This window comes from Triturus cristatus, chromosome 9 (genome assembly GCF_964204655.1).
Source record: "Triturus cristatus chromosome 9, aTriCri1.1, whole genome shotgun sequence".
NCBI classification, from domain to species: domain Eukaryota; kingdom Metazoa; phylum Chordata; class Amphibia; order Caudata; family Salamandridae; genus Triturus; species Triturus cristatus.
The window spans coordinates 241,828,195-241,852,892 of NC_140592.1; the positions used below are offsets into that span (position 1 = coordinate 241,828,195).

At 41.3% G+C, this 24,698-nt stretch overlaps 1 protein-coding gene across 1 annotated transcript in view; it reads left to right on the forward strand.

Annotated features, from left to right (window-relative positions):
* LOC146797679 (platelet glycoprotein IX-like) overlaps positions 1-23,272 on the forward strand; it is a 48,551-nt gene extending 25,279 nt beyond the window's left edge. The window contains exon 2 of the mRNA XM_085627582.1: positions 21,822-23,272. Coding sequence (XP_085483708.1) covers positions 21,823-22,458 — 636 coding nt within the window. The 5' untranslated portion in view covers position 21,822 and the 3' untranslated portion in view covers positions 22,459-23,272. The remainder of the gene's footprint in view (positions 1-21,821) is intronic.
* Positions 23,273-24,698: the final 1,426 nt, after the last annotated feature.

Genomic DNA, 24,698 nt, shown 5'->3' on the forward strand with positions numbered 1-24,698 from the left:
TAGATTGAATGGTTGCCCTTGGTGCTGATCTCCTACATGTGGTTTGGTTTAGTTCTATAGTGAGAGAGTTTTGGGACATGGTGACTCAGATGCAGGAAACCGTAGGAAGAATGGCTGAGGTGACTGCACTTGTGACTGCCTTTTTGATTGCAAAATATAACAATAATCGGTGTTTAGTGGGGTACCTGGAGCTTTTGGTCCCGGTACTCCTACACCTGCTGCACTATTGAAATCGTGACACTAGCGCATGCTAGATAACTGTACTTCTGACTGCCTGTTTAGTTGTAAAATATATAGCAATTTTAGGTGTTTAGAGGAGTTCTGATAACTTTTGGGCCTGGGGCGACTGCACCTGCTGCACGATTCAAATAATGACACTGTTGCCTGCAAGATAACTGCACTTGTGAGTGCCTGTTTTGTGGGAAAAAATAGCAATATTTGGTGTATAGTCGAGTTATGAATTTTTTGGGCTCCAGTGCCCCTGCACGTGCTGCACAGTTTAAATCAAGCCCCTTTTAACTGCAAGGTAACTGCATGAATAGTAGTACAATATAGCAATGCTAGGTGTTTAGAGGAGTTCTGACAACTTGTGGGCCCGGTGCCACTGCACCTACTGCACCATTCAAATCATGACCCTGTTGTCTGCAAGGTAACTGCATTTGTGACTGCCTGTTTAGTAGTAAAATATAGCAATTTTAGGTGTTTAGTGGGTCGCCTAGAGCTTTTGGTCCTGGTGTCACTGCACCTGCTGCACCATTGAAATCACAATCCTTTTGTCTGCAAGGTAACTGCACTTCTGACTGCCTGTTTGTTTATTTAGTTTTCAATTTTAGCAACAATCTGGGTTGAGTGCGGTCACTGGTGCCATTGGCCCTGGTGCCACTGCACCTGCTGCACCATTCAAATCAAGTCCCTTTTAACTGCAAGGTAACTGCAATTGTGACTGCCTGTTTATTAGTCAAATATACTAATATTTGTTTTTAGAGGAGTTCTGACAACTTTTGGGCCCAGTGCTACTGCACCTGCTGCACCATTCAAATCACCACCCTGTTGGCTGCAAGGTAACTGCACTTGCGGCTGCCTGGCAGGGTAGTAAAATATACCATAGCTCTTGTATATTAACTTTATTTTTAATGTGCAATGTTTATTACAACATTTAAAATTTGATCATAATGACCAAATAGATTAAGTTGAAAAAATAAATCCAGTAAAGCCTACAAAGTGCAAAGAGAAGTACTGAGGCATGAGTGGGAAATGCCACAAACGTTCTAAGGCTAAAGCATCTGCTTTACACAACTAAGTATTAAAAGCAAGCATTCCAGCATACTGTTAAAGCTGTCTGGCTTTTCCATGGGAAGAGATCTTATCTCGACAGTGAATTGGGCTTAAACAGTGTGAACAGCTTTATTAGAAGTATTGTAAATGTATGCAGCCAAGGGAAGTTAACAAATAGCATAGTACCACACAAAAGCGAATAAACACAGTAATTCGGCTATGGGAAATGATCAGAGCCCTCTTTTAAGATATATAAAATACAAGAGACTTCACAAGCACAGCATAAGCGCTGTGCAGGTGAAACCAAAAAATCAGGATGTTTTTCTCTTTCTGGCCACACCTCTTACTCTGCTTACTGGCCCAATCCTCTGGTTATTCCCGCCCTCTGATTCTCCTACCATAGTTCCCCTACTTTTTTTGCCCCACTTCAACCACTTGACACAAGAGCTTTAGTTGGTCACAAGAACAAGGACCAATTCCATCCGCCTTGTGTCTCCCCTGCGGTACCGCCAATGACCAATGTAAAAGATGTAATCTGAATCTTGTAAACAAAAAGCGGTGATGGGGAGATGTAACTAGGACCAAGTAGGGCTCCACGGATGGACAGGTTTTTAATATAATGTACGACCGCACTGTAGATTTGGTGACTTCAAGTGCCTCTCTTTCTGCACACTTCCACTGAAGAAACTGTTCTTTCACCTGACTCAGATCTCTTTTCGTGATAGTGGTTTGGTTCTCAAATAGCTTGGGCCATCCCAATTTACCCAATTCCACTTTGATATAATTGAGCCATTGTGTCACTGTCATTGAAAAGACATATATGAAAGATTACTAAGGAATAGAGACATTGTGCAGTAGTGTGTGCCACGTGCCTCTGCTTGGGCTGGGCCATTGTCTCTCCCTCTCGCACTGAAGCTGCTGATCTGTAACACTCATTTTGAGTTCTATAAAGGCTTTCTCTGCTGATGTTAAGTTTATTCCATATATGTTTTTGTTTATCGTTGACTTTTGTATCTTTTGCTGAGAAAATTAATAAAACTTATTTTTTTAAGTGTGTTGTGGTTTGATATTTCCCCCTATTTTAATAGTTTGTTACCATAAATATTTAGGTTTCGGAGGCCTAGTGAACCTCCTTTCTAATTTTTGTAAATAGTAGGGAAAAAAGTTAGAAAAAGTTTCTCACATTTGTCTCTTTTAGGGTGCCTCTTACACAGGTAACACTATACTAAAGAATGGGCAGCCCAATAAACCCTTGGAGGCTTGGGTAATCTAAACGATCAGGTAATGATGCCTTCAAGGGATTCATTTTGGAATCAATGTCAAAATAAAATTTAACAAAATGAATTAGCCTTAAGCCCTAAGTGGTGACTTAATACAAACAAATGTTAGAAGTGAATTAGTTCATTAAACAACAAATCAGTCATCAAACTGAAATGTATTTAGTCAATGAAACAATAATACAAGGGTGTATACTTCAAAAAGATGAACTTTATTTAAAAAGTTATATTATATAAAAGGGTACATGCTACAATTCACAAAATGACGGAAGTAACTGAAATGGACATTTTTGTATCATTAATACTTTTGCCATAACCCATTTTGCATGTTGGGTAGGAACAATATCATTGGCTATACAATTAACTTTTCCTAAAACTTGAATGACAAAGAAAATAGGTCAGATTGTTGACGTTTCGGTTTTTATAGTGTAGACGTCTGTAGGACCATCTTCAGGACATAAGTTCTTTTGTGTACTGATGAACCTGACAAAATAAGAACCTAATTGTAAGTTCCAGAATCATGTTAGATGGCAGCAAACTCTGTTTGTGAGGCACATCAAAAATTGAAATTAACTTGAAAATGGCTACTTGTGGGGCAAATGCTCACCACAGCGTCTTTATTTTAAAAAAAACAAGGAGAGACGCCGGTAATTACAGGGGTCTCAATCATCTGAAAGTGACTAGTTAGGCACTTGTTTGACTAAGTGGATGATTGAGACCCCTGCAATTACAGGCGTCTCTACTTATTTTTGAAAATAAAAACCCTGTGGTGAGCATTTGCCCCACAAGTAGCCTTTTTCAAGTTAATTTCAAATTTTTATGTGCCTCACAAACAGTGTTTGCTGCCATCTAACATGATTCTGGAACTTACGATTATGTTCCTATTTTGTCAGGGTAATTAGTACACAAATGAACTTACCACTGTCTATCTTTCGATATAGCACTGCTTCACTATTGACGTCACCTAATTTTAGCCTATTTACTTTTAGGTTTTCCCTCCCCTCCTTCACTATTTTCTTGAGTCCTGATGAAGACCCCCAATAAGGATGAAGCTACCTTTATGATTACAGGGGTCAAAACGTCGACATATTGTTATTTATATCAAACATAGGTGACAGAGACATGTTTATCTGTGCCTACAATGTTATGTTTGTGATTATATTGTTTTGCTAAGTAAAAGGCCAGATTGGTTTTACAAAGCTTGGATGTATTTAAACCACATTACCTTTCCGTTCCTTCACACAATCACTCAATTCTCCCTGAGAACTCACCCCTTCCCTCTTCTTCTGAGCACCAATGTGTACCAATGTTGATTTATCTCATATTCTTATGTTTTGGTTAATTCCATTTCTGTAATGCAAATTAAATCACAAGAAATCATCCGTTTTTGCAGTGACATTTGAATTATCTAATGTATTTGAATTCAGTCTCAGGTACGTGAATTTAATATCAGCTTTCCACTGTGACCTTGATTTTTGTACCATTGTGTTAATTGTAGCATGTACCCTTTTATATAATATCACTTTTTATATAAAGTTCATCTTTTTGAAGTAAACACCCTTGTATTATTGTTTCCTTGACTGAATACATTTCAGTTTGATGATTGATTCGTTGTTTAATGAACTAATTCACTTCTAACATTTGTTTGTATTAAGCCTTATACAGGTAAGGCTGCAAGCAGGAGAATGGAACACTTGCCCAATCCTATTAGTTCCAGTGCACCTTGATACTGTGTGCACATTAAATACCATTTTAAAAGAAGTGGCGCCAATTTTAAACACCGTGCCAAGAAATAAAATGTCATCATTGTTAACTAGATAATTAATAAACAGCCTCTGTAAGTTTCAGTGCAAATATAAACGTCATTAAAATTGCTTTAGTTAAATGCCAGGGCCCTGCCTTTAAGTGCAAGGCTGCTGCCAATGCATCAGGGCTGTGCGCCAGTATTTCTAGACAATGATTATTGTATTGTTTACATCCATTTGGTAATTTGTAGTGTGCAGTAGAGCACATAAGACTCACATGCACTAATGATTATAGCTGGCACATGGGTGTAAAGCAGGGTTCTCCAAAGTGGGTCCTGGAGACCCGGATCCATGCCAGATTTTGAGCATATCCCCATTTAGATATATGTATTTATCTTAAAAATCTGGCATGGATCTGGCCCTCCAGAACCGACTTTTGAGAACCCCGGTGTAGAGGATAAAAGAGGGTTACTCGAGTTCTCTTATAAGGAATCTGGCTTTCATCTGTCTTTTAATTCATAGAGCTAGTGTCTCTCTGAAGTGTTGTGTAGAAGGTCTTCTCACCATAAAACTGCTAGCACCCATAGACAAGAGCTGAAGGAGGGTTGTGCAAAAAGTTGATGTTAGTTGAGTGTACTGATCTCTGGTGAGGACAGACACAATGTGAGATCCTTCAGAGCTGTGCTGTATGACTTTGTACCTCCGCAGCCGAAAACTGATAAAACAGCTGTCCTTGATTGATGCCCACCGGACATCCATGTGAATAGATTGCTTGTAGTTTAGGAGCAGCTTAAGGTGCCAGCATGTTACATGTGCGGTTTCCTGGGGTAGAACTGATCAATGTGCTAACAGTGCTGTTAAAATATGCTTAATGTGTGTAAAATAGGGGTTTGCCCTAATGCTACCACTAAGACCTGGGAAAGGTAATATGTGAAACCGCAAAAGCTAATCTTCTGTGGGAACACATAAATAAATATCTCTTCAGCAAGTAAGCATCTTAATTGGTCACTGATTTGGTCTTCACTCACAAGTTATAATTTAGTAACTATTCCATCTAGGTCATCCCCAAACTACTGGACCAAAACATATTATGAAACAAAAAACAAGACAAACAACCTTTCACAGTATATATTCACAATACTCATTGGATATATATATATATATATATATATATATATATATATATATATATATATATATATATATATATATATATTCACTTAAAAAACCATAGGTTTCACACATGTTATAGTTAGCTGGACATTTCACTCGTAAAAAACCATTGAAATTCCCCCGTTATAGTTAGTTCAGATAACTATAACTTGCGCGCCCGCAATCCACTGCTGATGACGTCACATATTACATCACTCATGACATGGTCAGTGGCATCACTCATGACATCACTGATGACATCATCCTTGTGATAGAGTGGCGGTCACACGAGTTATAGTTATCTGAACTAACTATAACGGGGAATTTCAATGGTTTTTTGCGAGTGAAATGTCCAGCTAACTATAACATGTGTGAAACCTATGGTTTTTTAAGTGAATTTGCAAGGTTTTTTTAATGCTAATTCCTAACTATAACGTGTGTGAAACCTATGGTTTTTTAAGTGAATTTGTAAGGCTTTTTAAATGCTAAGTTATGTATGTTTTATTATATTTTTTATATATTTATTTTACAATAAGCTACCTATGTATATAATTATAGATTGACTGTATCCTGTAATATGGAATGGCTTGTTTAAAATGTTTTTTTGTTTTTTTTAAGGTTTTTCACCATGCGCGCACGGTGCGCGCACCCCGCGATTTTTTGAAAAAAAAAAAAATGTTTTTTTCACCCTTCGGGGTCCTTCAAGGACCCCCTGACAAAGGCTAGGGGGTCAGGAACTCTCTACCCTGCCCCCTTTTCACGTTCTCCACCTTTCTTTTTTACTGTCACACACAAAACACACAAAATGGCGGCCGACACTTCCTGATTTCGACCGATTCGAATGTTGACTGACATGTAACCACCAATCAGAATTACGCTCGCGCACGTTATGGTGCGCTTATAGATATTTATGTGCTTTTAAATGCAATTTTCTTAGGAACTACTGAACAGATAGACACCATATATGCAAAAGGCACATGCCTGACCTTAGGACTACCTCTTTGCCAAATTGCAAGTAATTCTGTTCAGCCGTTCGGGCTGTACCTTCGACTAAAGGTCCTATGGGAAAATGCATGGGGAAAACGTGTTTTGGGACCCCCCTTTTTTCTCAGCCCCCGCTTGACGAATCACCCCGAGACTTTCAGGGTAGGAGCTGAGCGGAGCGCCCCATTAGTTTTGAAAATTTCGCGAGGATTTGTCAACCGGCGCCAAAGTTATTCAAAATAGAATTTTCAGATTTCCTATGGAAACACGGTCCTAACTATAACTATCTACTGGCAACCGCCAGTAGATAATATATATATATATATATATATATATATATATATATATATATATATATATATATATATATATATATATATATATATATATATATATATATATATATATATATATATATATATATATATATATATATATATGTATATATATCTACACACACATAACTTCAACATAAACAAAAACAAATATAGTGTAGCAACACATATACTGGACATTCCTATACCAATAAGGGGAGACGATGTAGCCTTATGGCTAGAGCGGTCTACCTCGAAAATGGGGAACCGGGTTCGAGTCTCGGCAACGATACTAAAACATCCTGTGATTCTGAGCAAATCACTTAATCTCCCCGTGCTTAACAAAAATGGATGTGTTCTTCTGTAATGAAAACTGGTGCTCATGTAAAGCGCTCGATTTTCTTGCGTCTTGTTTGCGCTATTTAAAACTCTTTAAAAAAAAAGAAGAACCCTCTTTCTTCCAAGACAATCTTTAAGTATATAGCTGCTATTTTTCAGTATTGTTGGCAGTCATATTAAAGGTGGTTCTTTGTAGGTCACCCATGAGGAAATGTCTTATTCTCAAAACTATTCTGGGGTGTCTTTCTTAGCGAGAAAACACAAGTTCTATTTATATCGGACTCCTCCAGATGAAAAAGGTCACCTGGAGGAGTTCGGTATAAATGCAACTATATACTTAAACATTGTCTTGGAAGAAAGAGGATTGCAAAGTAAGTTTTGGCTCAGTAGTTTGGGGATGAGCTAGATGGGATAGTTACTAAATTATAACTTGTGAGTGAAGACCAGTCAAGTGATCAATTAAGAAAAGATATTTATTTGTTCCCACAGAAAACGAGCTTTTGCTGTTTCACGCAGCTGATTAATGTGTCAGTGGTGCTGTTCCAATTAGGTGAAGAAGCTCATCGAAGGCCCAGGTGCTTGCCATGCCAAGCAGGAGCTTGTTCTGCAGGAACCTGGCGCCATATGTAGGTAGGTAAATACCGGTCGGTAACGGCCGAAAATCGGTAATTTTCACGTTACCGACCGGTATTTAGCCCTTTCTAATGTAGGAGGCAGGTTTTAAGGATTCTGTAATTTACCGATTCCTTATTTTAAGGAATCGGTAAAATACCGAATCCTTAAAAGGTATGTAGGAGGCCCTCAAGTGAGTGCATTTTTGCATTCAGGATTTGTTATTTACCACCAACTACAAGTTGGTGGTAAATACCGAATACCTTTAAAAAAGCAATAATTTGCTTTTTTCAAGATGCCATGTGGCAGACATACATGCCCTTAGGGCATGTATGTGCGCCACATGTGCACACATGCACGATTCAGGGGTGCAACAGGGTGTCAATGTGACACCCTGCCACCCTTGAATATGCTCCCCCTATTACCGATTCGGTATTTACCGAATCGGTAATAGTGAATGGCTTCCCATTCATACCTATGGGCCTCCAGGCCCATAGGAATGAATGGGAAGGTATTCCTTATTACCGATTCGGTAAATACCAAATCGGTAATAACGAATATTACCAAATCGGTAAAAATTACCGAATGTTTACCTACATTCTATTTACCGATTCATAAATACCGAATCGGTAAAATTCGGTATTTAGGAATCGGTAAATAGGAATTATCTACATATGGCCCCTGGTCATTCGGGTCGGACTGTTTACTCTGCCAGGTGTAAGCAGGTGGAACCTGTGGGTGCCCCTTGTGCAAGGGCAGCAGTTCATTGTACCAGAGCACTGTGTGAGTAAAACAGACAATGTCCCTGTACCAAGGTTTATTTTCATTTGCAGTTGTCTATTAATTGTAGACACAGCATGTGTGTTTTAGAGGCTGCTACCAGGAGTGGTGCCTACATTCCAGGGAAGGTATGTTAGTGATTGTGTATGTACGTATGTATGTATGTATTTATTTCATTTTTTATTATAGTGCTTTCATACAAAACCTTACCACATATAAGCACTACAAAAGGAAGAGGACAAAATAATATTAGCAGAACCCAGAGTTTAAGACTAATAACATAAAGACAGGAGGCGCTCTTCCAACCAGACTTGAAAATCAATGAACTAAAGTAGACACATATCTTACAGAAAAGGGAAGCAGGTTCCATAGCCAAGGAACCAGAAGCATGAAAAAGTTCAATGAAACATAAGAAATGAAATTTGTATTGAGAAGAAAATAGAAACCATCTGAAGATGAAACATGTAAGAAGAAATAGACATTTGGCAGGGAAGGGAGAAGAGAAGGAATTCCAAATAGTTTGTATTGGAGTTACAACTTGGACAGCTCCACGTGCAAAGAACAGTAATTGAAACAAGACGAAACCAACATTTGAAGAATAACTTCAGAGACGAAAAGGCAGTGAGTGTTTTGAAGTTATGAATGCTTAACAGATGGAACTGACATGCTTTTACAATTGATGATATTTGAAGTGCAAAGCCCAAAGAGGATTTAAACTGAAAACCAAGAGGCAGATGAAGAATAGGAAAAAGTGGTGGGTAGAAAAGAGACAGGAATAGCTCAAGAGGTCTAAGTCAGTAAGAAATGATGTCAAATTTTACTAGGATTCAACGTGAGAGGTCATCCAGGTCTCATTAGCGCGAATGCAGGTACAAACTCATCAAGGTAAAAATGGGACTCCATTCAAAGGGTAGATATTATAGAAATGAGCAATTATAGTGAGTAAAGAGAAGCGGGTCAAGAACTGAGCCTTGAGGAACCCCATTCCCCGGAGTCGTTTGATTCACAGTAGGCCCTAACGGCGGCCTGTGGGTGAAGAGCGCTGCTGCCGTGGGTTGCCCCCAGTGCAGGGGCAATGAGACTCCTCAAACCAACTCTACTGGGTGAGCCGGGTGCGAGAACCGGGACTCTCAGAGAATCAACGGTGAGTGCGGGAGCCGACTGATGGGGACCGTATGGATGTGTGGAGAGGCCCCTCTGACTGGTGGGAGGAGAATTGAGAGGCAGAGGAGTCCACCCCATTAGAGGCTTCCTGTACACACTTGGCAATCGGACCTTTGAGAAATCACACACTGAATCCGAACTGCCCTCAATGAGCAATCCGATGGAGAGGAAATTTTATAAATGCACCAGTCACTAAGAGGGAACATCTCCCAGAGCCTTGCCTCGCGGACACCAAGTTTTGGAAATTTATTGGAGCTCCAAGCTGGATAACCATGTTGCCTGACCTTACAATGGTTGCCACCAAGTGGTTTATGCCACTTGTGATCTTCCTGGTCACATGCCGAGGCAACAGATCCCCTCGCCTCTCAGAATCCTGAAGTTAATGTTGAGGCTAGGCCTTCAGTGGAGCCATCTGCAATTAATTGTTATTCATCTGTTACGATTTTTCTTCGAACTCCCTGCCTGTCCTCAAGATGGCCACCACCCTTGTTTTTTAACCTACACACAAAGTCCTCTGTGATCTGGTATTGGAGGCGGAATCAACTTAGAGCATACAATCAAATACCTACCCCCACGAGGATGGAATCTTCTGATTGACCTCTGACTATCCCCCATTGGTGGATTCTAAAAGTGTTTTACCACGCAATAGACCATTATCCCTAAAGTTACCACCATTGTGTGTGCCCTTTACCAAAGCACTCCTTCTCCCATTGTTAGGGAGGGATCCAGTATTTATTCCCTGGAGTCTCAGAGACCCCCTGAGAGAGTCCACGGCGTCAAGAAAGCCACACACAGCGGAGGTGTGGGAATAACACCATTTCTACTGGGATCACAGCACACCCGACGTTGAACACGGTTTTATCTCGTCTCCCGGTTCTGTTTCCTTCACCCTCCCCCACCTCTTTCCCTCATTCATTCTTCGTCTACCTCCCCTGCTCCTATCCTCTCTCCCCTGAATCTCTCCCCTTGCCTGTTTTTTCCCTTACGTATATGGTTTTAACACATGTAACTACGTTCCAGCAACTTGTAACTATGCTCTGAAACTGTGTAACTTGTAACTATGTAGCTGGTAACTATGCTCTGGAACAATGCTCGTCCTCATGTAAAGCGCTCTGACACCTCCGGGTCTAGCCAGCACTATATAAAACTTTTCAAATAAATAAACAAATAAACCCCATACACTACGGGAGTGCGGGCCTTTCCAGGAAACCAGGAATAGAGGGCTAGAAAGGTAAGAATTAAGGGCAGAGAGCACAGACCCCTTAAGACCCAAAAAGGAGAAGAAAGGAGAATAGAATGATCCTCCTTTTCAAACAGTGCTGAAACATCGAGGTGAATTAAAATAGAGGATTGATTGTCATGCTGCGCCTGAAGAAGAAAATTAGGAGACAAAGAACAAGATGGTTTTAGTGGAACAAGGATGGAAACAAAATTGTACAGGTGAACGAAGATTATGAGTATAAAGAAAAGATATATGTTGAGCAGAAACTACATGTTAAGGTTGTAGAGAGTAATGAGGAGAGAAATGGGCTCGTAGTTAAAAAGGTCATTAGGGTAAATCGATGGTTTCTGTAGTGGGGAAAATAGTTGCAGTATTAAAAGATGGAAGAAAAGTTCAAGAATGTAACAACAGGTTAAACAAAGATACCAAGTAAGGAACAAGAGGGAAAAAACAAGTTTAGTCAATGACAAAGAAAGAGCATCCTTAGGAGATACTTTTTGACACCCTGAAGTAGGTAAGAATTCAGATTCTGAGGCAAGAGAAAATTAGTCTAGGTGCAGGAAGGTGTTCAGGGTGGTTCAGATGTACGTGCTCCAGAAAAGGAGAGTCAAGTAATGGAATTAGAAATCGAAGAAGGGGCTAAAGAAGTGTGTATTGCTAGAAATGTTAGAAGTAAAATAAGTGGCAAAATCCTCAGCAGAACAGGAGAGTGAGGCAAAGGTAGAAGGAGAAAGTGACCAATTGAGAACAGGAACTATATCAAGTGAGTAATTAGCCTGGTCATGAAGTATGTTTTTAAAAAGATACTCATTAACTGATCTAAGCAGAACTGCATCCTTGCCCTACTGAATACATCGTTAGTAGACTTGTGCTCATATCATATGTACTCGAAATGGTGCAAGGCAGGACAGAGAGCAGAATACTCAGGTGTAAGGAGGTGTTGGGGCGGCCTGCATCTACGTTCAAAACTCTTGTGTGAATTGAATGAGACAAGTACAGAGCATGACAAGTTGGAAAGTGCAGAAAAGTGAAGTCAAGAGAAAATAATTCAGCAGGCGAGACATATTATAGCTTGCAAAGATAATATGTGGGGAAGAGGGAATAGAAGCTGCGGATAAGAAGGTACATGAAAGAAATATTGATCAGAAAGAGGGCAGTGCACTACAGAAGGTGATAAGGGCTCAAATGAAGTTGGAAAAGCATCAGGTTTAGGGTAGTGCCATGGATGTGAATAGGCACTGACGTCAAGAGAAATAGAGTGCAACACTCATCAAGAATACAAAGATCAAACACAGACATATTGTACGAAAGCAGAACATTAAAGGAACTCTGAAGTAACAGAGATAATGCATTAGCAAGACATAACAGCAGCGCACATTGTAGGTCGTCAAAAAAGAAAGAAGGCGAAATTCAAAGAAGGAAATTGGAGAGAAGTTAATTGACGAAGCGGATTGTTTTAATTGATGAAGGTAATATATGCCAGGGTGGCTCAAACCTATCTTTCAAGGCTATCTATCATAAATACAGGGTAATGGAAATGTATCAAAGCTGGTGTATCAGTACTCATGCGCTGTCACGCATCAGTAGGTCGTAAGCCTGCAGCTCCTACTACAGGTTACTTATGTGTCTGCGCAGTTGAAGTGCCAGAAAGCTGGTTCTTCACTTGCTGCTCATATCACAAGTGTGCTTTGTCTGTGGTTCCTGGGCCTGGCTCATTTGTAGAATGCTGCTTTTGTTCCAGATCTGAGGCTTAGTTTGATACTCACATGTCAAGGCTCATTTCTTTCCTTGGTTGGTTGCTATTTAAGCATCAGAAATGGTGTAGAAGCTACTACTCTTGTACGAGGACAGGTAATTTGTCTCATAATAGGATGTTATATGTTTTACAATTGTATATGTTGTATTTTTGTACTGGTTTCTCTGTCTCAATATATTTGTTTTATCTGGAAGCTGCTTTTTTGGCACCACCGGTTCTTAAGAATTTGACTCTTGTTGAACCCCACTGTAACACTAATGGAAGCCGGAAACCCGAGCCTAAGCAATCTCTACGATTTGAACCTCAAAGCAATATAAAAAAAATGCAGAAACAGACATAACGGAGGAAGAAGTAATGGAGGCAATTACACTACTCCCTACTTGTTAATCCCCATCAGAAGATTGATTCCGCGGAAAGTTCTACTAGATGGGCAAAGCAGTCTTGACCCCACTGCTGACAAGGAGGTCGCAGACTCAGGCACTCTGGGTTTGATCTTAATGGAGCCACCATCATGGTCATCACCAAGGATGGCAAGGACCAACTTTAAAATGTGCCAGTTACCGCCTGATCTCCCTGTTCAATGTCAATCTGAAGATCCTGGCCAACATTTTCAACACCCGGATAGGGCAAGTTATTCCTCAGCTAAGACAGCCCTCTCAAGTGGGCTTTGTCCCAGGCCGTACCTCTCAAGATCCTCTCTGGACCCTTGCACACCTTGTATGGCATGTAAAGAATGACCTGGATGAGAGACTAGCTCTTTCTATCGATGCCTAAAAGTCATTTGACCGGGTGGAATGGCTGTATCTCTTCAGAGTCATGCTGCCATTCGAATTGTCGGAGCACTTTTCTCCTGGAATGGAATGTGCAAGGGGTGCTACAAATCTTCCACTTCCTTGGCAAGGGTACCCTTCAAACCCTTCTCATCGGTTAAACCAAGCCAAGCCGACTATTGGAAACACCGCCATCTGTCCCACTGCCTTTGGTCTGTACTAGGTCCCCTCCCAACAGAACTCCCAACCTCTCCCATCATGCGACACCTCTGACTCTGGGGTGGGTATAGGCAACTGGTCTCAGATCTGTAAGGAGTACTGATAGGGGAAGCCTATTCAAAACCTATAGTGACCATGACATGCACCAAGTGGCAGATTGCTCTGAGAAGAGAATATGCCCTAACTGATTGGGCAGAATGACTCCACTCCCACGACAGAGTTCGCCAATAGTCCCACTTTGATTTCCTTTATTTCCAAATACTGCATGATTGGTACTGTGGCTGAAGAAACTGCACCGAACGGGTTTCCTGCCCAACAGAAAATGTTGAAGATGACAGAGGATGTGTGCGATCTGTTACATATATTGTGGAGCTACGTGTTGATGCGGCCCTACTGAGACACAATGTGGGTGCTCCACCCCCAGTTCGCCCACCCCTCGCCACACCTCACTCTCCTTCATGATGTTGATGATGCCGCTGAAATAGACATCCTCACCCACCGGTGCCTAGCCGCAGCACTGGCAGATATGCATCCTTCACCACTGGCATCAAACCACATGCTCCACCCTCACAGAATGGGAACTATAACTCCACAGGGTGGCCCTGCATGAACAGTTCACATATAAACTTAATGACAATCTGGATGACTTTGACAGAGTGTGGGGCGCCCTCTGGACTCGGTTGAGGCAACAGTCTGATATTCACCGCTTGGAGCTGCCTCTGTCCCGCTCCTTTTGGGCCATGGGTCCTGCCAGGTGCATGAAATCCATCATGTGTTGTGGAGCTTGCCCGCAATGCCCCCAAAAGCCAATCCTTGCACAAGGTGACCAGCCACCCTCATGTTCTCCTTTCCCTGACTACCGCTGTCTCCTCATCCTGTGACACTGACATGATGTGAGCACGCCCCGACACCCCCTCAAGCAACCCACCTCCCATTCACATCATATCAGATACGGGACTCATTCCCCATCAACCCCCCTATCGGCTCCCCCCTTTTTCCATCCCCACACCACCCTCCCCAACCCTCCCATATGTATAGAAATTATTACATGGTTGAATTGGTTGATTGCCACTACACCCCCACCCCCATAGGGACTATGGCCATATAGTCCGGCTGAGGTCCGACTGAGCCCAGGAGGCAGAAGATCGTCCTTGTGGTCACTGATACCTACGATGAGGTACCCCATCAATGGACAATCCGATTCAACGGAACTCCTTGTTTGCCCCACCCTTTCTCCTTGGCTCGATTGCCCACCATTTGTCCACCATAAAGACCTATTATGCAAGGTTTCTCACACTTACTCACTCATCTATCTGGTTATTCTGTTTCTATTCTGTATTTTCCTTGAAAATTTAAATAAATGTAGCAAAAAATACAGAAACAAGTATAAATCAAATAAACACGAGACTATGAAATATTGTATTCCGTTGACATACCAAAAATATACAAATATCTAAAAAATAAGTAATTTTACTAGTAATGCTAGGGTTGGAGCTTTTCAAATGCTGGTTTTATTTCTAGAAGTTCACGTGATATACTGCACTCTAGCATATCACTTCTTTATCTTTTTAGCTCTAACTCCCTGCACTCATTTTATCGGCGCATACCAGAGCTTTAATTGAGGCCACCAATTGTCCATATTAGATTCTGTTTACTGTACTTGTTCAGCTTGCACAAATCAAGATGAGGATAGGATAGGATAGGATAGGATCGTCACTTATAGAGCGCGAACAAATGCCGAGGCGTCTTGGCGCTGGTCCATAGAGAGAGATCGCTCCATCTAACACCGAGTCGTATCAAACAGCCGTGTTTTTATCAGTTTTCTGAAAACTTGGTGACTCTCTGTACGTTTAACAAAGCCAGGGAGCTCATTCCACCGGCAGGCCGCATGAAACGAAAAAGCTCTACCACCCCATCTGGCTTTTTTGACACGATTAAGTTTCAGCAGGCTTTGCGTAGATGACCTAAGTGTCCGCTCCGGGAGATATGGGCTAAAGAACTTCTGAACTTCCTGGGCTCCTCCCCCATAGACCGCCTTATGGACTAGGCATAACGCCTTGAACTCTATTCGCTGCTGAACAGGGAGCCAGTGTAGCGTTTTAATTCCCTCGACAACAGACTGGTCCCTGGGTACATCCAACAAGAGTCTAGCTGCCGCATTCTGCAGAATCTGCAGTCTCTTCAGCAAGGTCTTGTTCAATCCTAGCAGAACTGCGTTGCAATAGTCTATTTTAGACAGCACTAAGGCTACCACCACATTCCTGCGAAGATCAGGATTGATGAAAGGGAAAATCTTCCGCAATATCCTGATTAAATAAAAGCAGGAGGAGGCAAGGTTATTAACATGTGCAGAGAAAGTAAGTTTGTTGTCGAATACCACTCCCAGATTTCTAACCTTAAGCACAGGACAGGGACATTCACCTGCCTCCGCCGGCCACCAGGAGCTATTCCATACCAGACTTCCCGGGCCGAATTCCATTATTTCCGTTTTCTCTGTATTAATCTTAAGAAAGTTTTCTCGCATCCATCTCATGATTTCGGACATACAGTTGTGAAATTTCTTAGCTGTGTCATTCGGTTCTTCACCAGCCGAAACTATAAGCTGTGAATCATCAGCGTAGGAGATTACAGTAAAGCCCTGAGCCTTAATAAGCTTGGCCAGGGGGGCAACGTAAATGTTGAAGAGCGTGGGGGACAGAGAAGAGCCTTGTGGCACCCCACAAGGTAGGTGGAAAGGGTCCGACTGTAGGCCGTCCCAAGACAGGCTGTTATCTCTGCCATCCAAAAAAGAAGCTAGTAGTGCCAATGCTCTTCCCTGTACCCCAAACTCCTGAAGCCTTCGAAGCAACACCTTGTGATTAACGGTATCGAAGGCAGCCGAGAGGTCCAACATCACCAATACTGCCCGACCTCCCCGGTCTGCTATAGCCCGTACATTTTCTGCTGCGATCAGCAAAGCTGACTCCGTAGAATGCTGCGCACGAAAACCGTGCTGAGAAGAGTCCAGCAGATCGTGGGCTACCAAATGTGCCATGAGGGCACGATTTAGTTCTTTCTCCAGGATCTTTGCCCCCATGGGCAGGGCAGAGATTGGACGATAGTTCTTTAAGACGAGAGGGTCTAATGTAGCTTTTTTTAATAAAGGTTTAATTATTGCCCTCTTCCAGCAAGACGGATAGTGCCCAGATTGCAATGCTATGTTAATTACCTGGGACAGTTCCTCCGCTATCAGGTCAGCTGCCAAATGGAACACTGATGGAGGACAAGGATCTAGAGGTGATCCTGAGTTTGTTGAGAGAATCAACCTCTGAGTTTCCTCCACCGTAATTGAGGCAAACTCACTGAGTCCTGTGTTGTTCCTAGGGCCCAAATCCGGCCCTACCTTTCCCCCTTCTGAACTGTAACACATGCTACTGAACTCATTATAAATGACCTGGACCTTCTCTTGGAAATATACTGCCAATTTTTGGCACATTTCTTGGTCCAGTCTAAAGTTGCTGTCCTGGGGTGGTTTAGCCAGAACTGTTATAGTTCTGAACAGCTCCTTAGCCAAGTTGCCGGCATCCCTGATTTTGGCAGAAAAATGAGCACTCTTAGCTGCCACTATCGCATGCTTGTAGGCAGCAAGGGTGCGATTATAGTGTACTTTGCCCTCCACGCTATAATCCTTTATCCACGACCGCTCAGCCCTTCTACATGTGGCCTTCAAGGTCTTAAGCTCAGAGTTGTACCAAGATGCACTTGGTTTGGTTCTCCTCGTACCAAGTAGCTTCTGAGGGGCTACCCTTTCCACCGCCGACTCCAGCCACTCCCTAAAACACGTTGCCGCTACAGAACTATCATTCGTATAGACAGGACGTGACCCGGCCAATATAGGGAGTAGTTTCTCAGCAGACACCTGAGACCATAGTCTGATCATACGTTTCTCTGCTCTATGACCTGGGGAAATAACTGATATCCCGGTCATAATGGTGAAATTTACTACCTTGTGATCAGACCAACTTAATTTGTAGCCTCCGCTTTCAAATCCTTCATGTTTACAGAGGATTTTATATTTTTCAGTTTTACATTTCGCTCTTTTGGGTATCTTTACTCTACTGTTCTGCTCACGTTATTTAATATTATTAACAGTCACAGACTCGCTGATTAGAGGGTCACAGACCCTAAATTAAGAACCACTAACATAGACAATGTGAAAAGCTTGTGGAACAACATTTCCAAGAATAATATAGTAGTTTAACAATTGGCATAAAAGGGGATGATGGGTAGTACCTGACACTAGATGGAAAATATTGTACCCAGATACAACATTGGAATGTTGGATGAGTAGTTGGCAGCAGGATGCAGCATTGCATACATGGTCATCATGACCCCACCTTCAGCTATTTTGGAAGGAGGCTGGCTGGCAAATAAACAAGTTAGGGGTATTCCAATTTCTGAGGATGCCTCCTCCTAGGCCTACTAGAGCTGACACCAATAAGCTGTAAAGAGATGACACTAATGAGATGGAGAATAGGCTATCAACTGCTTCTATAAAAAAAGATTAGTTGTAGCAAGAAACTTGATGAAAAAGCTAGCTTCTAAGAAGGCCTTGTGGTACTTGAGACTAAGAGTCACGATGGCAATGAAGAAGCTGTTTTCTCATCTTTTAGAATGTGGGAAGTAAATTCTTAGCTATATTTCAACCCTTGGGATGGTTTATGATGGAGACAGATGTAGAGGTGAGATGCTCGCTCCTTGCTAGGGTCAATGAGATTGTTCGATTAGACATATATTTACTTACTATAAGAATGTTGCCAAATTATTGATATGAGACTGATACCGATGTGTCTGTGAACAACCGTGGGTTTCTTTCTGATAGAACTGGGGTGTGGGAGGTGGAAAGTGAAAGGGAGAGTGAAGGCAGAGGTGTAGGTGGTAGTGGTTTAACCTGGGTTTATCCGAGAAATCAGCAGGACCATGGCAGGTGACTCTGTAATTTTCCAGATGAATGTTATAAAATGTGATACAAATGTGATTAAATAAAAAAGAAGTTTAAACTAAGTTCTACATGTGCAATAAACTGTAGGATGTCATTTCTGAATGCGGCATGTACACGTGCACCTTTATATATATGTTGATGGTGGTGCATGTGGGTATTCTTGGGAAACTTTGACAATCACAATTTCCTAGGAGAACTCCTTGAACTCTTCGGGAATGCATGAAAGTTGAGCATTTACTCAAAATGTTGCCACATGCCTACATAACTACATTTTGCACTTCCAGCCCAGGATGTTTGCTGAAAGAAATAGGATACAAATTGGGGAATACGATGATAACAATAAAAATAGAAATAAGTTTTGGAAATCTTTGGGGAAGGATTCATATTTCTGTGTATTGTAGACTTTACCGAGAATTGCTAATAGAAAATAGAAAATGTTTATTCAAATAAACTTGACTATACCTCATAATAACTGCTTATAATGTTCCCTGTCTGATACAGAATCTATAACCTCAGCAAGGTAAATCAAAGAACCTGGCATCATGTACTTTGTTGTTGTCTCCATTTTAAGCAATTTTGATATTTTAGAAATGTATTAAACTATTGAAAGGTGTGTGGAACAACGTAATCTGGGAATGGTATCATTAGGAGCAAAGTGGTGGCTGGCGGTGATATATAAATGGACATTTGTAGAACCACCAACCAAAATAGAACAGAAAACAGTGTAATATGTAAAACTCTGTTTTGATAGGATGTGGTGAGACATAATATTAAAATCAAAATGTGGTTACTGATAGAAAATACTTGTTAGAATAAATATAAGGTAAAATCGCTATTTCTAAGAGAATACATTTTGAGGCTAAATAGTCCAATTTCAAGGATGAATTTTGAAAACAAATTGTAATGTGTGAGTCTTGTGTTCATGTATTAAGATTGATAAATTATACTTTCTATAGACATATAAACTATAGACAAATTCATCTTGGGTGAATTATGGCCAATCAAGAATGGGTTCCAGGATGACTTCTCTTGGGAAAAATCACAGTGGGATACCATTCTAAACATTGACCAAAAAAAAAAACAGCGCCAGGTAGTAGGATAACTTATGAAACATCTACTTAGATAAGATGCAGACTCTAGAAGAATCATTCTTGGAGGAGTAAAGGCTAAAAGAGAAATGCAGCTAAAGTTGGTAGCTTATTTCCACCAACCACAAGGTGTTACCATTGAAGAAAAACAATAAGCGTGGTAATATTAAGGAAGTAAAGAGTCTAATAGACAAGATAGGGAACCAAAACTATGAAAAAACAATAAACCTAAAATGCCCACACCACTATCCAGAACCACATGACCCTTGGAATACCAGAACAGAGGAAAATCCTCAAGAACAGAAAACCAAGACAGGGGACAGTCTTGGGCCTCACAAGTGTGTATGGTGTGCATTCACAGAAAGGCAGGGAAACATTTGACAAGCCCTGACGATGGCCCCTGACCTGACCGTGCTCGGAGTGAGGGCTGAAACATGTTGGTAGAAATACAGGAGATTTAATTGAACAATTATATTCAATAAGAAACCCCAACAAACCTTTTATCCACACCCCAGGTACCCTGTGAATAAAAAAAAGCCTTTGGTTATACCTGTAGGTAGTTTTAACAGTATATTTTCATCTGGATCCCTGCTTATCCAGTTTGATTTTATCTAAGAACTCCTATTCTATCTTTAGTTGAGTCCGCCCTGGTGGTATCATCCTAGGCGCTGATGATAAAGCATGTCACGATAAGTGAGTGAGGTGTCTAAACCAATATTTTTGCATATCCAAGAGGTTTGAGGAGGAACCTTTTTGATAAGGTTCATAATTCATTCATCCCCCAAATTCATTAAATGTTCCAGTTGCTTTTTGTGTGTGGCAAGTGTTTGCGATTACCATTTTTATGATTCGCTATTTGGTATTCACAAACAGCAATGAACAAATATGTGTTTAACACATTTTGCAATTCCCAGTGGATCGCAAATAAACCTACCTCATTAATATTCATGAGGTAGGTCTCGGTTTCTGACCCATTGGGAATCGCAAAAATCACAGATATGGTGGCCTGCTGGGGTCAGCAGACCACCATGTCTGTGATTGCTCTTCGATAAAGCATTTTTTTTACATGCATCTTGTTTTCCTTAACGGAAAATGGGAGGTTTTTCAAAAAGGATAATTAAAAGTTATTTTTTCATTTTTTCAGAATAGGCAGTGGTCTGTGGAACAATTGCCTGATCTTAAAAAAATGTTTTTCCAAACATTCACGAAGAGGAAGGAGTCCCATTTGCGACTGGATTACCACCTACTTGAAGTTTAAATGTGAAAGTTTTGCGACAACATTTCGGTCGGAAAACATTCACGCATAACACTGCAATTCGGTATTAGGACGGGACACCCTAAACACGTCCTTCCTAATACCAAATCGCACACCCAATTTGCGATTTAGTAATAGGTTACCAAATCACAAATTGGGCACTTGTACATTAAAAATTATTTTTACGGTCGTGCACAGCCTGATTCTGCGAATCAGGCCTTTTGCGACCTCAAAAAAGATTTGTACATCTGGCCCATAATTGCATGATCATGTTAACACTCCTGAATGTAGTTGTAATTAGCTAATGGCTCACTTGATTTAATTAACTGTCTTTTTTAATGAAGTTACCTAATCATAGATTATTCCCCTCTTTACTATCTGGGCATTAAGTGTAAAGAACAGAACACATTATGTGTATTGGTTTTACTAAACTGATTTTATGTTCTGTACAATACAATCTCCTTTAATTACCAGAAAATGCAGGGGTAACACCGCAATCTTGAGGTGATTTTCGACAAGTAGCCAGGAGCTTTTGCTGACTCCGGAAACATGAAAAAAGCCCCGAAAAAACAATGTTTTGACCGTTATTTAACGAATTACCTGTCCAAAACATGTAAATTAACTCATTAGGATTGCACGGTATTTTATTGCTGGCTCAACCCTTTCCACTGCATCGGTTCGTATTGTACTAAAAACCAATTTTTCCAAAACAGAAAAACACAATGAATTTGTCTGGATGTAATATTATGAACTAAAAGAAACAACAGTGCGTTCGGATATGTTATTGAGGTAATTGGCATGTAAGCCATGTTTGTTTCATGGCATGGGTTTAGTGTGTGTGTACGTGTACAATTTTTAAAATAATTTTTTTTTTTTGTCTTTTTGCAGAATGCGTTTCTGTCCGTGGCTGGTCCTATTAATGCTCACGTGGCGAAAAGCCTACAGTGCAGGTCCCTGCCCCCACCCCTGCACATGCACGCTTCTGGGAGCCCAGAGATTAAAAGTCAACTGCAGTTACAGAGGCTTGGAAGAAATGCCTTCCCTTCCTAATGAGACAGAAGAGCTGTATCTGCAGGACAACCTGCTGACGTCAGTACCTCCTGGGAAATTGGACAGCCTTCAGGCTCTGACCAAGATCAATTTATCCAGCAACCCCTGGCACTGTGACTGCAATATTTTGTACTTGAAAATCTGGTTGGAGGACCAAGCCACAAGCATGTTTGGAGAAATCCTCTGCTCAAGTCCTGCTTCCCTCTCCAAGAGGCCCGTTGCGCAACTCGCCAGAGGCGAATTAGCGCCTTGTTCGAAACACAGGACGTCTTGCTCTGACTTCATGTTCAACGATGCATTTCTTTTCACCTTGATCTTCATCTTGATTGCCCTCCTGGTTGTGTGCATCTCAATATCCAGGAATCTGTATTTCAAGATGGAGGTCAATGAGGAGGTGATGGAGCTCGACCAAGTGGTGAAGCCGGCTTTTACTGAGGCCCGAAAGAGAAGAACATTTTCTATCATGGAACGGTGATGATGTGCAAGTCAGACTTTGTAAAGAGTGTTGAGGCAGTGACTGGTCCCATGGATAGCTTCATGCAGTGCTTAATGGGTGCCGGTAATTGCCAGTCGCTGGCCGCAGTGTTCATGTTTGGGTACTGGGACTTATTTTTAATCATCCTACAGTGACCCAGAGTAAAAGAGAGAAACAAAGAAGGAGAAAGAGAAAGATTGCGAACACAGTGGCAAGGGAGAAAGCAAAGATGAAAAAGAATCTGAAAGAGTGAGATAAAGGGACATAAAGTGTGGGTGGTGGAAGAAAGAGGCATGAGGTAGATCAAAAGTAGACCATCTTGATATTTGGCAATGCCAACAATCGGCTGAACACAGGTAGAGATCCTAAAAACAAATTGTGCACTTATTTTCATATCGATTTTGCACGGTACACACATAGACCGTCTTTCTCAAACACTTTGTGGTGGGCATTTTATTCAATGTGTCTACAAAGAGGTGCTTGAAACACGATAATAGGCTGCACCACAAGATGCACATCTCAAGAACACTTGCATGCCCAAGTGAGTCCCAGTGCCTAGTGCCCTGACTCAGAGTAAAGACTCACATTGTAAAGTTTACATATGTGAACATTTTAGTCAATGGTAACTTGCCATCAAGGAATTGGACAATGAACCCTCGAGAAATCACAGCATTCAAAGCCATATCAAAGATGATATGTGGTATGTGGGTAGCTTTGTGCCACTGTACATTACTTATACTCATCAGGAAGGGAATGGACCTATTAGGTGATGTGTTTTAAGAACCAGTCTTCGGAGAATAAAACTATTGATAGCACCTGGTTTCAATTGCCTTAATATTTTATTTTGTGGTTAGTACATTAACATATAGAATGCTTTGCTATGAGGTGTGAATGACAAGCAAGTTAGATGAACCAGAGTTTTTTCATATGAACACAGCAACGGTGGCTATTTTTTTGTACTTTCCTCTCAAGGTCATATTTTGTCTGCAGTATCAAAACCAGAAATCTATTCTGCCCTGCCAAAGAAGCCTTGAAGCAAGTTTGGAGTCACCAACTGAGCTACCCAAAAATTCCATAGTTAACAACACAGCTACTGACAGCAGCAGTATTTTGCTGGCGGATGGGGAAGTTTATGACCATTTAATACAGCACGGTGGTCAGGCTTTATTTAAGACATGGTTGGTAGGTCAGGCAGAACACCAGTATCCCCCTAGGGGAGTCTGCTCCTTCCTTCTGGAAGACACTACGAGTTATTCATTGATCTAACGAGGAACATGGTTTCCCCAAAGTCAGGAGATCGGGCTCAAGGTTAGCCAAGGTCATTAAATTAAAAAATATTGTATTAAAATAATGTCCAACTGAGCAAGGTAATCCGATTATTGTCAGAATCGGTATAGGTATACACGAAATAAACTACAGCAGGTTTTCTGATACACAGATGTGTTCGCAACAATATATTCTATAGACAAGTTATTGGTGAGGGAGATTTTTATGTAACATTTTATTGATGTTTTAACACGATATATGCATATTAATCGCATTATTTTCACATTTAGCAGTTCCAAATTGTGTATACATTACATGTTCATTCCAGGATATCATAGTATTCCATCCATGCTTCCCATATCTTGTTATGTTTTTGAGGGAAGTTGAATTAAGCAAAGTACAAGCCCCAAGAAGTTAAGAAGCACTGTAACAGGAGCCTTTGAAACTACCTTCCGTTTAGAGGCGTCAGCACGTGTATAATTGACCAAACGGTCTACATTAGAACGTTCAAAGCCCCGTGTTCCAAGCGAGGACGAATACAAGTCCAGGGGAAAAAAAGGGCGGGGGCAAGACTGGAGAGTGGGTAGGGGATAAATTGAAAATATTATGCAATAAAGAACAGCATCCTCTCGCTTCATACATAGGACTTTCCATTAACTGTACACATCCATGGGGGTGTGGTTTCGCCTGCGGCAAATTGGCTGCACTCTAAGTGAGCTCTGCAGAACGAGCGTATAATATGTCATAATCCGAGGAATACAGCCCTCACTAACCTGCAAAAACCGTATGCCTGCACTGCTTAAACTACCTGGCAGCAGTATAGCTGTTCAGCGGGAGCTGGGGTGCACGGTGAGACGAGTGCACCGCAAATTTCTGGCCAGCCGGCAGAGTGACACGCTTGTTATGTTGCCGGGCCCGGCCGGGGTTGCGCTGGGGACAGCGTGCGGGACCTTGGTTGCTGGAGGGCAAAGAAT